The sequence below is a fragment of the Harpia harpyja genome, chromosome 5, assembly GCF_026419915.1.
Source record: "Harpia harpyja isolate bHarHar1 chromosome 5, bHarHar1 primary haplotype, whole genome shotgun sequence".
NCBI lineage: Eukaryota > Metazoa > Chordata > Aves > Accipitriformes > Accipitridae > Harpia > Harpia harpyja.
In genome coordinates this window covers 54,820,347-54,838,714 of record NC_068944.1, presented here as the reverse complement: position 1 = coordinate 54,838,714, position 18,368 = coordinate 54,820,347, and the positions used below count along the sequence as shown (strand labels likewise).

General features: G+C 43.8%; 1 protein-coding gene and 1 long non-coding RNA gene across 3 annotated transcripts; one reads left to right on the top strand and one right to left on the bottom strand.

Annotated features, from left to right (window-relative positions):
- The first annotated feature begins 2,890 nt into the window (after positions 1 to 2,890).
- Positions 2,891 to 8,061, top strand: LOC128142098 (uncharacterized). Its single transcript, XR_008235262.1, has 3 exons — positions 2,891 to 3,138; positions 6,257 to 6,390; positions 7,950 to 8,061. It is a non-coding gene; the product is annotated as an uncharacterized LOC128142098 (long non-coding RNA).
- LOC128142096 (uncharacterized) lies at positions 4,714 to 14,277 on the bottom strand. 2 transcript variants are annotated; one of them, XM_052787784.1, is made up of 3 exons: positions 14,188 to 14,277; positions 10,009 to 10,428; positions 4,714 to 4,870 (listed from the first exon to the last, which is right to left on the bottom strand). In XM_052787784.1, exons 1-3 carry the CDS (start codon positions 14,261 to 14,263, stop codon positions 4,848 to 4,850), a joined length of 519 nt encoding a protein of 172 aa, XP_052643744.1. In that variant the 5' UTR covers positions 14,264 to 14,277; the 3' UTR covers positions 4,714 to 4,847. The 2 variants fall into 2 exon arrangements, with proteins under 2 accessions (XP_052643744.1, XP_052643743.1); XM_052787783.1 differs by lacking the exon at positions 4,714 to 4,870 and having other exon boundaries at positions 9,120 to 10,428.
- Positions 14,278 to 18,368: the final 4,091 nt, after the last annotated feature.

Genomic DNA, 18,368 nt, shown 5'->3' with positions numbered 1-18,368 from the left:
AGAAGGGCAGTTGGAAAGTTGTGAGAACAGTCAGCCCTATTTACCCCTTCCAGATGGGATATGAAGCGACCATTTCTCCTGCTTTTTACTGAGCTTCTAAATTGTATGTTTATAGAAAAAAAGATTAATAATGAGGTTGTCACAGCAAGTATGTACACATGTATGGATTTTTTACAGCATTATCTTGCTTTCCTTTGGCAAAATGGAAGATATTATTTTTTCTTAGAGGCAAGATAAAGCTTTCAGTATTTCAAATGGTGAACTTCCAAGCAACCTTTGAAAAGTACCTGACTTTTCTGCATGTAAACTTCCTACACATAAACTTTATTAGTTTTGGTTTCTGTTCTTGTTCTCTCTCCTAGGCTATACTATTAATGTCTCTTACGCTCTACAGGTCAGACTCAGGAAGCAATGCCACCTAAGAAAAAACGTGATCAGGCCTGTTAGGAAGGAGCTAGTACTAACATGAATATGACCTTCTAGGAAACACAGAGCAAATGTTGGTTCACTTTGTCAGTTTAGAGTAATGTAACTGAATGGAGTTACATTTAAACAGATTCCTAAGTTATATTTGTGTTTCTCTGTTACAACTTTGCTCACATATAATTACTTTGCTGGCATGTATTTCACTTATTTGTAGCAGATCTAGTTAAAGTTCACCTTCCCAGATTTCAGTACTGTTGAACAGGATGTAAGTTCAGCCTTGTATAATCGCTGCGGTTATCCCTTCTTACCTCTCATTTTTCACTGCCTTACTTGTGCTATGCTGCCTCTTTGCCAACCTTGAACCTAACACTAGATGGCAGTTTTGATACTTTTTTTGTGTGCTGACTTGTCCATTTGCTAATGCAAGTTCTTCACAGAACTCCTTTGGGTGACCTCACTGGTACAAAGGGGTGTGCATACACCATTGCTTTCCCCAGTAAGGTACAGTCTGAGACTGAAATGTAAGTGAAACACCTGAAAAAAATGCATGCTGGATGCAGCTAACAAGACACAACACATTACTTCCATTAAAAATGTTTCTATCAATAAGTAGGTGCCATTCTGCAAAAAGTCGGCAACTGAAATCCACTTTTAGCTCTATGATTCTTTAGCTTTTAGCTGGGGACCAGCTGCACAGTTTCTTGAATGGCTCGGCTTTAAATAGGTATTCTTCAGGTACAGGGATTCTAGAATGACTGAAATAAACTCACTTTTTCAGATATAATGTAGCAGTTCTCAACATAAATGATCAGCCTTCCTTAGAGATGTTTAAAACTTTTATTTTTTAAGCAGAGTTATATTATTTGATTCTATTTTTTAAAACAAAAAGGCTAAACCCCATAATTCTCCAATATGAAAAGCAAGTATTGTGGTATCTCTTAGGTCTTAGTTCAGCAAAGTACACAAACATTTAGTAAATCCTGTTTTAACTAGAGATAAGTTAAACTTAGCTTTTTTGTTGTTTGCTAGACTGAGCCTCTAGCATGCAAAATATGAAGTTGTAATTCAGCTTGTGGCATACTAATTTCACCATTTAAAATTTGTTTCAATTGCATGTAACTTAAAAAAAAAAATCCTTTATTTCTGTGAAAGTAAAGTAATACTTAAATTTGCATGTTCTACCAGGTGTTTCTTTTAGTAGTTTTTTTTTTCTTCTTCAAATGATTGTATTCTCTACAGGTTAAACAGTGCAAAAATAAAGTTCAGTACCTAGTTTTATTAAACATTTGTTCTCTGTTAAAGCACATAACCAAAGTTAAACTGCCCTAATCTTCTGCTACAAGCACCTTGCTCTTGCTGCAGTTTTTACCTGAAAGCAGTTCTGCATTGAGTGAAAGAGCCAACCCTAACCAGCCAGATTGCCAAGCGTCTTCCGGGATCCTAGCACAGTGTGCATATGTGTCTGCACAGAGCTGACAGGGTGCAAATTTAACCTCTTCTAGGGCTGTGTTTATTGGTAATTGAAACAAAATTCCTACTAGAACTTTATTGTTAGCTTGGAAATTAAGTTTTTTCCTTCAAGTGTCCTGCCCAGCACTCCCTGCAGCATGGAACGATTACTTCTACCTTGGATGAAGTTAAGGGCTGAAGATTGTTTAGCTTTTGATTAACATTTTTGAACATTGTTTTGTATTTTGATTATGTTTAAAAAAGGGGGGGGGGGCAATATACCTTATCTTATCTCTGGAGGTGTACAGACATTGGAGCATATCCTCTTCTCAGCCTTTAACATGAGAAAACTCTTTGATCCACAGACCAATTTCTGCCCTTGGCAACCTCTGTGATGTCCCAGGTTTGCAGAGACAAGTAGCTGCACGTATTTTGGCCCTTCATGCATACTACATGCTTTGGTAGCTTACAGACCATGAATACTAAACCCCAGTGTATTTCTCAAGGTGGGGATGTTCAGCATACATGTAGCAGCCACATTCTGATCTTGTGGTAATCTAGGTGATTTAACATTTCATGTTTAACATGGAGTCAAGCATATTTCATCTTTTAGAAAGGAAAAGGAAAAATAGCTTTCATATGTTGTAATTATAGAATATGTGAAGACTGAAGATGACTGAGAAGGGCTGATGCTGTTGAGTCATTGACTGGCTTATATTCCTCTGGTTTCCATTAGCATTGCTTAATGACCTGAAAAAGTTGAACGGTGAGGTAAGAACATATATTGTCATCTGTCTTCCTTGTAACAACAGTGGTAGAAAGAGTGTCTCTGAGGTGAGCAGGTTATCTTGACCCCCTTGTATCTTCATATTTTATTTCCAAGTGCAGCCTCCTCTGTTGCTATTAATATTGCTGATCTCTGTCACAGAACTCTTCTTCGTTTATGCTTTAAAATTGTTTCATATAGCTGGTCAAACTGCAACTCATGGTCTAACACACAACTTGCAAGCAGTCAGTGTGGCTCCCCTGCTGATTTAATCTCCTGTGTTTGGGAGCAGGTCTGTGCTGGCACAGGTGCTGATGGCTGAACCAAATTCCCAGCTCACAGGAGGAAACCAGCCATGCGATGCAGCTCATGAAGGTGGAAATTCCTGGGGCATCCTGGGCCCTGGCTGTATGCCCAGCCCAGTCCTGTATCACCCCAGGGAGTCCTCATCCCACTCAGTACCTGTTCCCCCACTCCTCAGCTCTTCAAAGTGCATGGTATGTTTTTCATGCCTTTTTGCCATGGAATGATGTGGGTATGTGGACAAAAACTTTGACTACCTCTGTTTGAATTTTTAATTCCCACTTTAATGTCCATAGATTTTTAATAGAACTAGCTGCTCATTTTAACTTCTCTGTTTTGAAAGGCTAGTGAAAATTAAAAAATAAAACTCTGCAACATCCACCTAGCAAAAAATCCCTAAAAAAACCCCAAACTATGCGTTTTAGTTCTAAAAGTTGATGGTGTTGCCTATGGGAAGCCGACACTAAATGAAGCTGACAAGTTCGTAAGAGTGCTGATAAGCAGAAAACCTTAGATTTAGTGAGATAGCCAAGGAATATCAGCTTACACAAAAGGCTGATAGGCCAAGGATATTAGTTAGATTATTTAATACAAACCAAAGTCAGCTGGAGTCAGATGTGCACATGCAGCACAAAATTTAGCTATTAGAGGGGATTTGTATAATTTTTTGGTGACAGTAAAAATTTTTGTGAAGTCCTTTTGTACAGTAAAGCTAAGAAAACAGCAACATGTGCTTGCCCTTTTCAGATAACTGAACTTTTCTCCATATTTTACTTCCTTACGCCAGAGAATCCTGTAAACGCAGTCCCCAATAATATATAGTCACTTTGCAACATTCACCATCAGAACAAATTTCTACTCTCTGTCTGATCCATTACACCAATTAGATTCAGGACCCATTTTCACAGGAAATTTGTTTGAAAGCTTTGCCATTCAGCTTCAGCTCCAAAATGATTATATAGCATTTTGGAAAATAACCCAAACAGTCCCTGATAGCATACTTCTCCTGGAAGACAGCACTACAGGGAAATGTAATAGATGATCTCTCCTTTGGGAACAGGCTTATATATGTCTCTGGTTAGAAATCTATTTTAGAAGCCACAAATGCGTATGAGGAACTACACAGCTAAAGACAGGCTATTAATCATCATGAAAGTTAACAGCTGTGAAGTTATCTTTATATTTTAAGTGTGACAGAATTTATAAGACTAAAACATCCTACTCATAGTTAAAAATGCCCTCTTCTCCCTGTTTTTGCAGAAGTCATCACATATATTGTACTACTAGCCTTTCAATAAATTTATGTTTAAAAATGGAGAGTGAGCAGCAGACACCCACTTGGGTCCTGGACACCTCACCCTGTATATCTTCCCTTTTCTGGAAAACTAACTTCTGCATTTAGTTACAGCCTGGTAAATGGGCACTTTCATCTTCCAGTCCTATACACTTCAGCAGCTCCATACACTGATAGTCCAGGCGCTCGGAGAAATTGCCTGCATATTACCATTAAAAAAAAAAGCTACACTGTATTCTTTATCCTATATAATGCTGGTTGAAGGTTTCAAAGGTTTGAAGTTAGTTATCTGAACCTGGAAAAAATCCTAATTGAAAACTGAATGGTTATACTGCCATTGGAAACTTAGCCTGCTGTGCTAGCCATGTACAGAAGGCACTCTGTGGCAGGGGGTTGAAAGTGCAGGTATTTCAAACACTTGAAGTCTTGGCAGCTTAACTTCAAAAATTAGATATTATACAAAACATTTTCTGATGCCTCTTATTCATGTCTGTGGCTTGTGGCTCGATCCATAAAGCTTTTCTGTTTTCCCAACCCAACAAAATTAAAAAATGTTCATGTGGACAGAAGAGCAGGCCCAAGAAGAGGATGATCATAGAGACATAACTTCTATTCCTTGTTATTAGCTGTCTCTGAAACACACAGAAAAATTAATTTAACAATTAATTGAGGGTACAACTTGATATTCACTAAATCTTACAGGAATTCAAAGCGAAGGTTCCCTGGAAGCATCACAGGATGAAGGGGGTATCTGCTCTTCTCCCAGATCTGTAAGGATGTTCTGTGTGGAGCTGGAACAGCCGCAAGCAGCCACTGGCTCTGCTTCCTCTTCCTCCATCCCATTCACACACAGTCTTCCTCTTACAGACATTAACATCACCTATGTGAAATCCAGTTACAACACAACAGTTTTATGCTCCTCCCCACCCTGCTGCCTTTTCTCTTAACAACTTTTGAAATTACTAGGTAATTTCAGTCATGTTTGACACAGAGGCAGAGATCTTACAAACATTAAATCTTTAATAAGGACAGGAGACTAAGGGCATAAATTCAAGTACAGGGTATTACATTTAAATGTAAGAAAACCTTTTTTTTTTTTTTTTTTTTTTTTAATTACTGTAAGGGCAGTTGACCAGTTGGAACAGGCTGCCCACAGAGTTTGTGGAGTCTCCATCCTTGGGGATATTCAAAACCCAACAGACAACCTGCTCCAGCTGACCCTGCTTTGAGCAGGACTAGTCAATCTCCAGAGGTACCTTCCTACCTCAACTATTCCATGATAAAGTATGGTTGAGGAACTACACCCAGCCCCTGAAACTACATGTGTTGGCCATCAGCAGCTGAGAAGCTATGAGTCTTGCTGGCTTCCTTGACAGCTAAGAGATGGTACCTGAGGGGATGATTGGCAGAAATCATAGTGTCATACTGTCCCAGCTCAAAGTACTTCTTTCCCAGCCAGAAGACCCTGCAAGGATAGTTTGAGAACACGAAAACATGGGCCTTCCTTGTAGTGAATGGTGGTATTCCACAAGGCTGCATAGGGAACACAGGGAAGGTGGGAATTTTGCACAGGAATGCAGGTGACGAGAGAGAGACGTCCAACTGCGGTGACTCTTTGTGACAGAGTCTGACAGTTAATTTGCATGAACATTGCTAATATAATGTGAAAAAAAATTCCCTTTAGTGGTTTTGAATTCAGCACACACAGTGTGTCACTGAGCATTCCCTTGTTCAGAGAAGGACCTCAGCTACCTTTAGAGCACTGTTTATTTTGCACTAGGACAAGCTCATATCCTCTTAGTCGTACCCTCTCAGAGGCAAGGCTCTGAATGTTTTTGACCTCTCTCAAAGTAAGAATTTTTCCATTCCCTTTAGCGATATTGCTTCCCTGCCCAAAATCTTGTTTTCGTTCTTCAATATCCTTTCAAGATGGAAGAATTCCTCCCTTACACAACAGCATCGCAGATTTAAATGGTCCCTGTTCTGTTCTTAACATTGTTTGCTCTTCTTGCCCACAGCTGTTCTCTGAGCTGTCCGCATTGGTACACCCCTATCATCTGAAAAGCATTACAGACATAGAAGCAGGGTTGCTCTTCCTGCTCCCTTACAAAACTCTTGGGGAGAATATTGTCAAGGCAGGCAAATGCAGAAAGTAAGTATTTCAATAAAGCTGTAATCATCACATGATGAAATCTCTTACTCTTCAGTTCTTTGCAAAAGAATAGGGGCAACACATTAAAAACAAGTTGAATGAATAAACTTTTTCAGACTTCATAGTCAAAACTATATGGCATAAATGTAAAGATCCTGCAAGAGCACAGTTGCCAACGGCCAACAATAGCTTGTCTTCACAGGCTAGCTTAAAAAGTAACAATATAAAGGTGATCAACTGTTAAATGGATAAGAATTAAAGGGAGGTGAGTGCTTTTTTTCTTGATCACTGCCTATCTAATTCTACTTCAGTAATCACAAGGTCATAAAGGCACATATGCCTTGACCAAACTGGTTGACCACCACCCTAGTGGTCTTCCAGGCTGCAGTACTCATGTTGCAAACCATTTTTCTTAGTCCTGCAGCACAGGTGGAACATGCTGGCTTGCTGCTGTCAGCTCAAAAGCCTGAGCATATACTAGCACTGGGAAGGAAGCAAAGACCATCCCAGGTGTAAAAGGTTCATTTAGAAGTCATCAAAGGTGCTGGTGTAAGATATCTCCCACCCTTCCTGCTGAAGTTGTCCTCTTCTGAATTACAGAAATACTCACTAGCCCAGAGAGATTTTAAGCATGGCTCCATAGACCAGTGTTTAGGAGGGGGGGATGAGGGGAAAAGAGGTTTCAGCCATTGCAGTAACATTCACTGGGGGAAGGGAGGAGGTGTCTGCATTGCCTGCTCATCCTTCTCCACATTCCAGCAATAGCACAGGGTAACCACTGCCTTCTGGTGCATGTGAATACCTTACATGATGAACTCAAAATAAATGAGTGTGGGATTCTTAGTGAACATGGAGGAAGAAGAAATAACTTTTGCAGAAAAACTGTGATAACAGAACTGTAAACATAATTTCCAAGTCTGCTAGTGGGACGATACTATCCCCTTGAATTCTTCTCTTCACTGGTGTGACGATTTTCCAAAGGCACTTTATTTGGCCTATGATTTTTCCTTCCCACCATGTGACTGCATTTGCTGTGCAATGTGCTTTCATCCCAGCTGCTGATTCCAGCTGATAAGGAGAGCAAGGGGATCTAAAATGACTATCTGGCATGGAATGGAAATCACAAAGCAGCATTAAGGCATTAGTTCATAAAAACAAGCCTGCAAATAATAACACGCAGAGTCATGATTTTAACATAGGTTTTTATTTTCCAAGACTGCATGTTACAGTCTAGCATTGTCCCCAAAGAGGGATAATTTAACACCGGTAAGACTCCTGTGTTACATAAAGATGACCCATGTAAAAAGCATGACCTCCAATTGGTTGCTTCCAAAAATATCTCTTAAAGTAAACAAAAATATTTATGATTCTCTTGTGTTAAATTGCAGAAAGCAGCTGTACAGCAGCAGCAGGATGACAAGATGTGCTCATTAAGGACAGCACAGTCTTTTCTGTCTCCTAAACAATAACCTATGCAGTCCTTCCCTCCTCTGTCAACATACCTATCTCTGTCACTGCTGCACTATCCACAGCTTCTCCTGTTTCTTCTTTTGTTTCAGGCCCTCCGCTTACTATCTCACTGAGCAGCTCAGTTTCCACCTGTTCTCCCATCTCACCTGGGAACGGTAACCATGGAGATCAAATTAGGATCTACTGAGAAAAGCACCAAGTGCCCCAGCTCCTTTCTGTAAGCCTGATTTTGCTTTGTCAGCTCTCCAATGTCCTTTACCAAAGCACCCCTGAATGAATCTATAGGGAACAAGCAGGATGCTCCCAGTCACTTTCCATCATTCAGCTACATGCGTGCCTCACACCCGTAAAGTTCTCCTGATGCTTTCACAAAATCCCCTTGACACTCTATTCAATACACATCATGAGTACTATTTCTGTTCAAATTATTTTTCCTGGATTTTTATTTCATATATGTGCAGTTTTATTTGCAATTAGAACAAAACAGAAACAGAAAACACAGTAACATGCCAGTCTGGCTGAAACCATGCTTTCCCTGGGAAGCTGCTACCTAATTAATTTACTCACGCAGCTACTGGAGAATAACGGAAAGCAAAACAAATACTAAGTATCATATGCACCACAGCATAAAAATGGAAGGTCCCTTCTTCATCATATGCCTCATGGAAAGATAATGCACACAAGTTAAGATACTACTTCTAGCTTGGAACAAATAGGAGCAAAACTCTTTTTCCCAAAAGCCTTGTTCACTTGCCCTGCAAGCAGCATGAACCGCTTGGTGGTCAAAGCCCCGTAACTGATCTTCAGGCAAATCGTCAATTGTAAATGTGTTTCCATGGACATGAGGTCCTACCACAACATTCAAGGTGTACTGCTCTGCCTCCAGCACTACACCCTGCAGCTTAGAAGTGGTGATTAACAAAATTGGAGTTTCCAGCTGGGCAAGACTACGTGTTTTACAAGTGAGCATCCAGTCATTGACTGCTTACATAAAATGAGACTTTATTCCAAAGGATAGATGCCTGTTTTATTTAGAGAAAACCTCAAAATTCTTTTGTGAAGAGACACAGGAGAGGACAAGCCAACCACTCTGCTTAGCTACTGGGATGCAAAGAGTCAGATTTATATAGCCACTTCAGAGACGTGCACAGCAAAGCCACAGGGTTAGTGGTGGTGCATGTAATCGGCTCTGGGCTTCACACAGATCAGTCCTTCACTCCACATTTGCTTTGAAGAAGTGCAAGATGCAGGAGAAGAAGGCTGCTGATACCAGATTTCCCTGCAGGGAAATACTTCTCATGTGCTTCACCTGCTTATTCCGTGAAGAAATGCTCCCCCAGGAATTATCTGATTCCTCACCGAGCTTCTTTGTACCATTTAGGAGAAACCCAATTCCTCCTGTGAAGTGTTCACCTTCTGCATGTGCAGTCCATGGGAGACACACATCCTCCAAGTGCTAACCCAAAGACGAGCACAGCCTGCAAACTCTGTGAACAAGCACACCTCCTGCTAAAAGTCCCTCTCACAGCACATGGAAATACCTGCCTTCTCAGACACCACTGCTTCCTCAAGCAGCCTTCCTCCCCAGCTAGTCATCTCCAAACATTTTTAGAAAGCCCAGCCCTATGTCCCTCCACTACTACTTCTATTCTGCTTGTATAGTAGCCAAACTTCTCAGGCAGACTGGATATGCCAAGGGTGCATCAGAGAGATGCTTTTTCTTCTACAATCAGGCAAGCACCCTCCAACTTCATGTGCGTAGGGACAGTTGCTTTTTAATTAATACATATGACTAAGTAATAGAGCCTTTGCTCTCTGCAGATATTAAGGAACATGTCTGAGCTACACAGAAACACATTTTAAATGAGGGGTACGGTGGGGCATTTTACCTGCTAAGAACAAAAAGGACATGAAATGAAATAGCAGAGATAATGACTGGAAATGCTGATTAAATTTATTACAGCTTGGACTTGTGAGTCTGAGCCTTCCCCAGCCATGTTCTTCTATGCCCCACATTGTACACACTCCCAGGACCAAGTTCTGACTCCAGAAGCTCATGCAAGGCTCTCAGTAAAGCCAAAAGGACCCACGCACAAGACCCTGGAGGCAGAATCTGGTCTCCTGAATTTATGAAAGCACAAATATTACCCTCAATGAGGTGGTCCTCTTCAGTAACATGTACTTTCTCGATGATTTCCACTACAGAGTTGTCACTGCCCTCCACCAGCCCACTGTCCTCTGCTCGTCCTGGCAATGGTGCCCCAGCATCTTCTCCCGGTGCTGGAGGTGAAGGCCCATTGCTCTCTTCTTGCCACGTGGACGGCAGCTCAGAGCTCTCCTCCACTCCTGCAGGCAGGGGCTCAGTGCCCTCCGGCTCCTCCCTTTTACTGACCGAATCGATCTTCCCCTCTATGGCCAGAATCACGGCTGCAGCCTCCTCTCCTGGCAGATGCTCACCCGGGTTTGTCTCCTCAGAGGTAAGACTCACATCCTCTGCTGTGTCCAACTGCGTTTGGTCAGCTATGGTTTCATGATCATCTGCAGTCGGGGTGTTTTCACCTGATGATGCTTTTAGTTACGGCAGGGCAAGGAAAGAAAAAAGAATTACAGATAATTGGTGAGTGGGCATGTAAGCTAGACGAGAACTAGACCCACAGGGGACCGCACAAGCACTACCTGTCAGAGAGCTCCCACCTGGCTATGGACAATACTCCTCCTTCAGAGGTCTGCTGCTCTTACACATATCCAGTAGAGGATGGTGCTGCTCTTACATTAAAAAAAAAAGTGTTGGCTTGAGGCATATCATATATTTTTATATGAAGAGAGCTGACCTGTTTACAGGTCAATGTCCTATTACATTTTGCCTTACGGATCTGAAGTGTGCAGAAGGTTTGCTGGTGACTGCACGCTATGCAAGGAAGCACCTTTTCCTGCCCCAAACCAAGCACAGAATCAAGATGCCGAGCGGGAGGGAGCTGCTGCCCTGGGCTGTACATGGGAAACTGCTGGTGGTGCCTCTGGATGGGCTGAATGAAAAACACCGAGAAGAACTTTCTCAACCCGGAGGGTGAGCAGTGCCCATTTCTTAAAACAAAAACCTGTTTGACTGTCTTTTTAAATACTAAACTACCATTCATAGTATGCTTTGTCTAATAAAACATTCAAGAACAGGAAGCCTAAACAAATTAAAACTTCCACTTCTTTTGTCTTTCATCAGCTTATTGGATAAGTAAAGCAATGCGCCGTTTTGGCAGACAAAATTTATGAATAAAGAAATGGCAAAATTACTCTGACAGGTATTTAAGGATAAAAGTTGAAGACTCAAAATAAGCTATACCAACCTCTCAGACTGACTTAATAACTTTCTGATTAAATTAAATTTGACAAGAGCTTGTACTTAACCTTCTCCAAAGGAATGTCAGGATGAAAACCCTGTGAATTCATGTACAAAATCTGTTTATATAATAATTAAAAAAACTGGACAAATTGTCTTTTCTGAGACAATGATGATTGCAGTGTCAAAGCCAGTAAGCAGACCTGTATGATGCTTCACACACACATAGATGAACAGCGAAAAAATGTAATACATCCTGCTCTTAAAACAGCTGCTTGAATACTGCTGCTCTTAAGATAACTTCACAGTTCTTTAGAGGCATTCAAGCGAAACACCTCCCCAGCAAGTGTCACCTGGTTAGCGTGTGCCTACAGACCCAGGGAAGGATGGCTAAGCCAGGAGAAGAGCAAGAACAGGGAATCTGGACTGTCAAGACAGACAGAAAGCAACTTTGACTATGGGACACGTAAAATCCCATTTGTGCCAGGAACTGTAAAACCATCCAAGGTCCAACCAACCCCTCCAAATTCCCAGAGGTATAACTATTTATAATGCAACTCAAAAAAAGGAGGTAAGCTCAGCTACACACACCAGACCGCAGACCCTCCCAGGGCAGCACCCTGCCTCTGACAGCTGCCGAGGGGCAGTGGAAGGGGCAGAGGGACCCAGCCCATGGGGACAGGTTTCAGTCCGTCAGTGGACATTCCTCTCTGAACCTGCCCAAACCCCTTTTCAATCCATTTACACTCTTAGCCTCCACCATGACCAGTGGCAATGAGGACTACAGCCCACTTACACCCTCTGTACAACACATTCTGGCTGGTTTTAACTCTGCTGCTAGTCATTTCATCAAGTGACATAGCTCTTGTGTTACAAGAAACAGCCAATACGTTTCCCTGTTTACCTTCTCTAGACCTCTATCACACCTTGTCTTCCAGGCACTCCTTTTCCTAACACAAAGCTCAATGTGAAACAGATACCCAATCAGAATAACAGCAAGTAAGTCTTAAACTTAAGCTACTCTAAGCAATGACTAAAAAAAAGCAGTGTATGCTCAGAGACCAGAGATTTGATCTATTCACATTTTATTTTTTATCTCTTTAGACACTTCTCATGCCTTCACCTTGCTTGGTACCAGGTCAACAGGGAGCATTTAAAACCTGCAGACAGAAATCAATAAGCCATGAAAACTAGCATGTTATACAGAGTTTTCAATTGGTGTTACCAGTAAAAGAAACAATTCAAACCCATTATTACTAGGTTTCTCCTGCAGCTCCTATAAACACCAGCCCTGTAACTTCTAGCTAGCCCTCTCTTCATCAGGATATTTTATATAAATTGGATTATAAAATACTGCCATGCAATGCGAGACCCACACTGCTGGAAACCCTGGAAGCGTTCCTCTGCTCTCATCTGAAATGCAAAGAATTCTCTAAAATGGAAAAAATAAATCCTCCCAGTAATCTGTTCAATACCTTTAACCCCAAGAAGAACGAAAATTATGTGGCAGTCAACATTCCCAGGATGCCTTCTAGTTTTGTTTTATTTTTAAATTTATAATTTTTATTTTCCTTGCTGTAGACAATTTCAGCTGGAGAAACAATGAGAAGCACAGTGAATTTAAGTGAGCTGTAGCTACAGTATTTTTCCCTTTGCCTTCTTTCTTTCCTTTTGGAAAAGCCTCACTTTTTTTGTGAGTTACACATCAATGGAAGGAAATTAAATAAATTTTTTCCCTATTAAGACATTTAGAGAAGTTTCTTTCTAATTATCCCCTCTTACTAAAGTAAATTAGAACATAACTAACATATCTGGCCAGTAACTGCCCAATTAACGGAGACCTTTCAGCTGTAATTACAAACTGCACTTTATCATTACCATGACATTAGTTTATGTATTTAGTACATTTCATAACCTATCCTAACATGAACAGGCTTTTAGAGAGAATTCCTAAAATACTCAGAATAAATTACTTCAGTTGTTTCCCTGAGCCCTTTAGTGTTCCTGTGCAAATATCTTCCAGTAGAGGATGGAAAGGCAGAAGAATTTGGTACATTGACCAGCAAGTACAGTATAAAGAGATTTCTGCTGACATTTTCAGCGGGGCTCCTCGGTTTGCAGATGTATGCTGGCTCCATAGTGGCACAGACAATGCTCACCCCATACAACCTGCTGTCACCTCTGCAGTCACAAACCACAACACTGCAAGGCAGCAAATGGAAAATAAACCCATACAGAACACACGGATGCTGCAGCCAGAACAACAGCAACGGATGATATTTATAACTCAAGAATACAGGAAAGAAATGCAGTAAAATGAAAGGCAAACAACTTTTATGTATCTATGTTCAGGATGTATCTTTCTGGAGAGGCCAATATCTGTAACTGCAGCAGCATTCAGGTTCTCGTAAAAGTGTTTCCAAACCTCCCTTGGAGCAGAGGGAGGTTTGGAAACACTTTTACGAGAACCTGAATACGGTGAATACGGAAACAAAGTTTTATTCAACTTCCAGTGAATAGCAAGGATATTCTTTTGGTGCATCCTACAAATACGGCTTGCACCCAAAATTGATCCTCCGCGACTTGAGCCAAATCAAAGTTACAAGAGTGCTGCCGGTGCTGTAAACTGTGTTGGGGTGGATGTACAGATTTTGTAAGAGAAAGGAAGGATCGCGGGGTCAGGTATTGCTATTCACTATTATTTTAAAGGGGTGGGAAAAAGCATTGGATGTACAAGGAATTATACAAAAGGACCAACCGCAGGGCCCGTCTGTAAATCAAAGCCAAAACAAAAGTCTGCGGGGAGGAACGGAAGCTAGTAACTCGGTCGCTTACAAGAAGCGGTTTGACGAGGACATCGTTCACCAGCCGCAGCTCCACCGGCAGCCGGGGCAGAATGAAAAGCCGGGAGACACCCGACGGGGTCCCCTTCCACCCTCCCACCGCAAGCTCCGCGGGCAGCAGCCCCCCGCCCCGTCCCCGGCCCGGCTCACCCCGCGGCGGCGGCCCGGCGGCGGCGGCGGGCGGCGGCTCCTGGGGGCGGCTGCGGGCGCTGCTGGAGCAGCCCATGGCGGGGCGGCGGCGGCGGCCTCTTCCCGACTGCCCGGGGTGAGGAGGGGCTGGAGCTGCCGCCGTACGGAGCCGGGGGGGGGAGCAGGGGTGGCCCTGGCGACGGTGCCGTAGAACACTCCCCCCGCCCCCGCCACCCCCGGGCGGCGGGGCTGCCCTGCTCGCCCCGGGCCACCCGTCCCCTTCGCGCCTGCCCTTGAGGCGTTTTTCTGCGCCAGGTGCGGGTGCCACAAGGTCTAAGCGGCGGGAGCCGGGCAAGGGACCGCAAGGCTGAGTGACAGCAGCTGGAGCCCCATGAATTTAATCCTGGGTGTGCCTAGGTGTAGGTAAAACTCGCTTGCAAACTTCGAGGCAGGTTGGCGTCAAGCGGAGGGAGACCCATAGACAGGGTCCCATAGGGTAAGAGGGTCCAGGGTCTGGGCAGGGATATTAGACGGGCTTGGAGGCCATGCTGATGTTTGAGGGTCCCTCAACGTGGTTGCACTTGTGAGCCTGAGACTGCGGGTGTGGAGTTTCTGTAGGGAACCCCAGTCCGGACTGGCGGGACTGGGCTATCTGCACTTAGGGTGGATGTGGTGTATGTAGGTGCTGCTAAATGCAGTGCTCTGTCTTAGCATGCCGGGGGGGTGTGCTTGTACACACCCAGGGGGCTCAGCCTCGTTACTGGCCCTCCCTGCAAACGGGAACAGCCACGGATGCACCTGGGGGACTGGGATGGGGAGACCTCTGCGCTCTCAGCAGCTGGGAGGCAAGAAGGAATCCCCAGGTTGCAGAGTCCTCTGAACTCAGCAGCCACTTGTAATGTCCTTACCATCAGCCTTAAAGGTAAAATAAAGATAATATGATTTATATATTTGCATATAGGCAAATCAGCAGGTGTCCAGGGAAGTCTGGGTGGCTTAGAAACTTTCCAAAGAGTAAGAATGAAGCATGTTCACCATGTATTTGCTTGCATAAGCAGGTCCAGTGTGTTTTATTTATTGCACCCAAGACATGTTTCATTATGTGCTTCAAATTTAGAGTAATCACCCATCCTTCTAAATAAATGGGTTTTTATCCATCCAGAAACTTGTCCAGACAAATCGTATTGTCTTTGGACATTTGTCCAGGGTTTGTTGATGTCCTGCAGCCAAGGTGGAGCAGTAGCAATAACTCCAGACAGGTTGCAGGACATATGGAAATCCTGGACGTGTGGTATACCGCATGGTATGTGTACTATCACTGTAGCAAAAGTGTCAAGCTGTGGCACACCTGGGAAAAACTGATACAGATAAACTACGTATTGTATGGATATAAGTTGTACCCTGGAGCCATCAGACTCACTGCATGTGCAATGCACACTGAGTGTACCTGTGTCACTCTGGGAAATCATCTGGGAAACACACAAAGAGCAACACAGGAGGGAATACACCACGTAAGCCTAAACACATTAACTTCTGCTTCCTCAGCTTGAGTTCATTTTTGGGACGCTTTTTAAAAATAATAGAAAAAAATGTAGGCTGTATAGATTACTCTGTGGCTATATATAAGATTTCTACCAGACTCTAGACAGTGAAATGCCGGAAACTTTAGTATTAGCAAAGCATGCTGCTGTGTAAGCACAAAAGCAGAAGTGCAACGAAGGGCTTAGCAACTTAAAAGTTAGTTTCAGAAACCTCTAACATTTATGCTGGTGTGAAATCCCAACGGTGCTGTGGTGGGACCAAGGCTGGTTCCCTACACAGCACCTGTGTGTTCCCTGTACAGCACAGATGCAGGTGCCTCAGCGGCACAGGTGGACGTGTGTCTGAAGGCACCTGGGCACCTGCCTCTTGCCTACCGGCTGGGATGGGCTCTGCTGCCACCGGTAGGAAAGTGGAAGAGTTTGTGCTTGCAAAGGAGTCCCGGCAGCTGAGGAAAACAGCTGCAGACAGCACATATGCAAGGGAGAGATGGCAAACATATCTGATATCACACCTCTCTTCTACGATGTTCTTTCAGAGAACAAAGCAAGGAGCCCGAGCCACCAGGACAGACTCACCGAGCACTGGGCACCGAGGAAAATAAAAAAGGGAAAGCTACATTCAGTTCCTTCTCTTGCCTGCGGAGCTTTGTACTTGCTTCCCTCCGTGTACTAACCAAAGGGTAAGTTGTGCAGAGTGCACCTACCACCCATATTACTGAAACAGTGGAGAAAGGAATTCAAGATGTACAAGGCCAGAGAAAGGGAACATGTGTGGGCATGTATTGGCATCCAAGGGTGCTCACTGGGGGAGGGGGGGGGGGGCGCGCAGGGCTGCTCTGTACTTCACATTTTTTTAAACAGGCCTTGGATAAGGTGTAGAAATAGGAATGAGAACCCAAGGGCCCTGTGGCAGGGGACTCCTGGAATCACTAATAACAGTTTCATGGTCATCTTCCCTCCTCCCACGAGTGAAGGAGAAGTTGTATCTTTTCAGCAGGAAGACTGGACACAACAGAGCCAGTGCTGGAGCTGGACATGGGTAGGGCCATGGTAGGACAAGGCTGCACCTCAGTGTATCAGCTGTATTGCCACGTACCACGTCAGGCTTGGACAACATTTGCCCTCTGCAGATCATTCAGCACAAACACGTTCCCGTGGGATAACACGCTGCTCTGCAGCTGCCTCTGTGCCACTGTCCTGCCTTGATGGGAGCACCGAGATGATCACCCCTCCACCAAAAGTGGTAATTCCATGGGTTTACCATGGGGGCAGGTTACACATGCTGATGTAGATCAAGAATTCACTGTGTAAACATGAACTGGTGCACACTCCCTTCTTCAAGCCTCTGTACACCCAAGTAAACACCACTGAGGCCAAGATAGGGCTGGGGCTGATGCCGGTTAGGCTCAAACTTTTTATTTCTACTTTCTAGATAGTGTGTATCACTGTGTTAGCATGCTCACCTATTGGCCAGGGTAAGTGGCAGTGACATGTACTTTCCAGTGAAGATGCAGGGTGACGAGCTTTGGGAGCAGGAGTCTCAGAGTTGGGGAAGTGAGGCATAAATGTGAGACTGAAAATGAGATGAGATTCCTGGGTGTGTGACAGGCAGTGGGAGAAGGCAGGAGCAGGGAGTGAGAGAGTATGGGAGCAGGCGATATGGCAGTGGCACTCACAAGCCATGCCCCTTGCTTGTACAGAGCCCCCCAAAAATGACTGCAAGTGATCCAGCATGTTGGCAGATTGTCCTGGTTTCAGCTGGGATAGAGTTAACTGTCTTCCTAGTAGCTGGTACAGTGCTATGTTTTGAGTTCAGAGCGAAGAATGTTGATAACACTGATGTTTTCAGTTGTTGCTCAGTAGTGTTTAGACTAATGTCAAGGATTTTTCAGCTTCTCATGCCCAGCCAGTGAGAAAGCTGGAGGGGCACAAGAAGTTGGCACAGGACACAGCCAGGGCACCTGACCCAAACTGGCCAACGGTGTATTCCATACCATGTGACGTCCCATCCAGTACAGAAACGGGGAAGTGGGGGGCAGGGATTCGCCGCTCGGGGGACTGGCTGGGTGTCGGTCGGCGGGTGGTGAGCAATTGCACTGCGTATCATTTGTACATTCCAATCCTTTCATTATTGCTGTTGTCATTTTATTAGTGTTATCATTATCATTATTAGTTTCTTCTTTTCTGTTCTATTAAACCGTTCTTATCTCAACCCACGGGTTTTGCTTCTTTTCCCGATTTTCTCCCCCATCCCACTGGGTGGGGGGGAAGTGAGTGAGCGGCTGCGTGGTGTTTAGTTGCTGGCTGGGGTTAAACCACGACAGTCCTTTTTGGCGCCCAACGTGGGGCACGAAGGGTTGAGATAACGACAAACCTGACCAGAGCTTGTTAAAACAAATTTGTTATAAGCATTCATTATAGCGGTCTAATAGTTGCTGGTCATTATGTTGATTTATGTGTTCTTAGAGTTGTTGCTCTGGTTTTTAAAGTTCTGTTATGTATCACCTCGCTTGCTGTATGTAGTCCCTCTTCTGCTGCTTATCATCCGTGGGAGGTGGATTAAGGTTTTCGCTTTGATGTATTGTATAACACTGGTTTATGGTATGATAAAGTCGTCGGCTGTGGGATTAATCCGGTACTTGCACCCAGCATTGTCACCTT

What these genes read in the sequence shown, in the direction of transcription:
- LOC128142096 (XM_052787783.1), bottom strand. Translation starts at nt 14,263, where the DNA reads ATGGGCTGCTCCAGCAGCGCCCGCAGCCGCCCCCAGGAGCCGCCGCCC. An exon ending in CGCCGGGCCGCCGCCGCGGG is followed by an intron (nt 10,429 to 14,187) that starts GTGAGCCGGGCC and finishes CGTAACTAAAAG; the next exon opens with CATCATCAGGTGAAAACACC.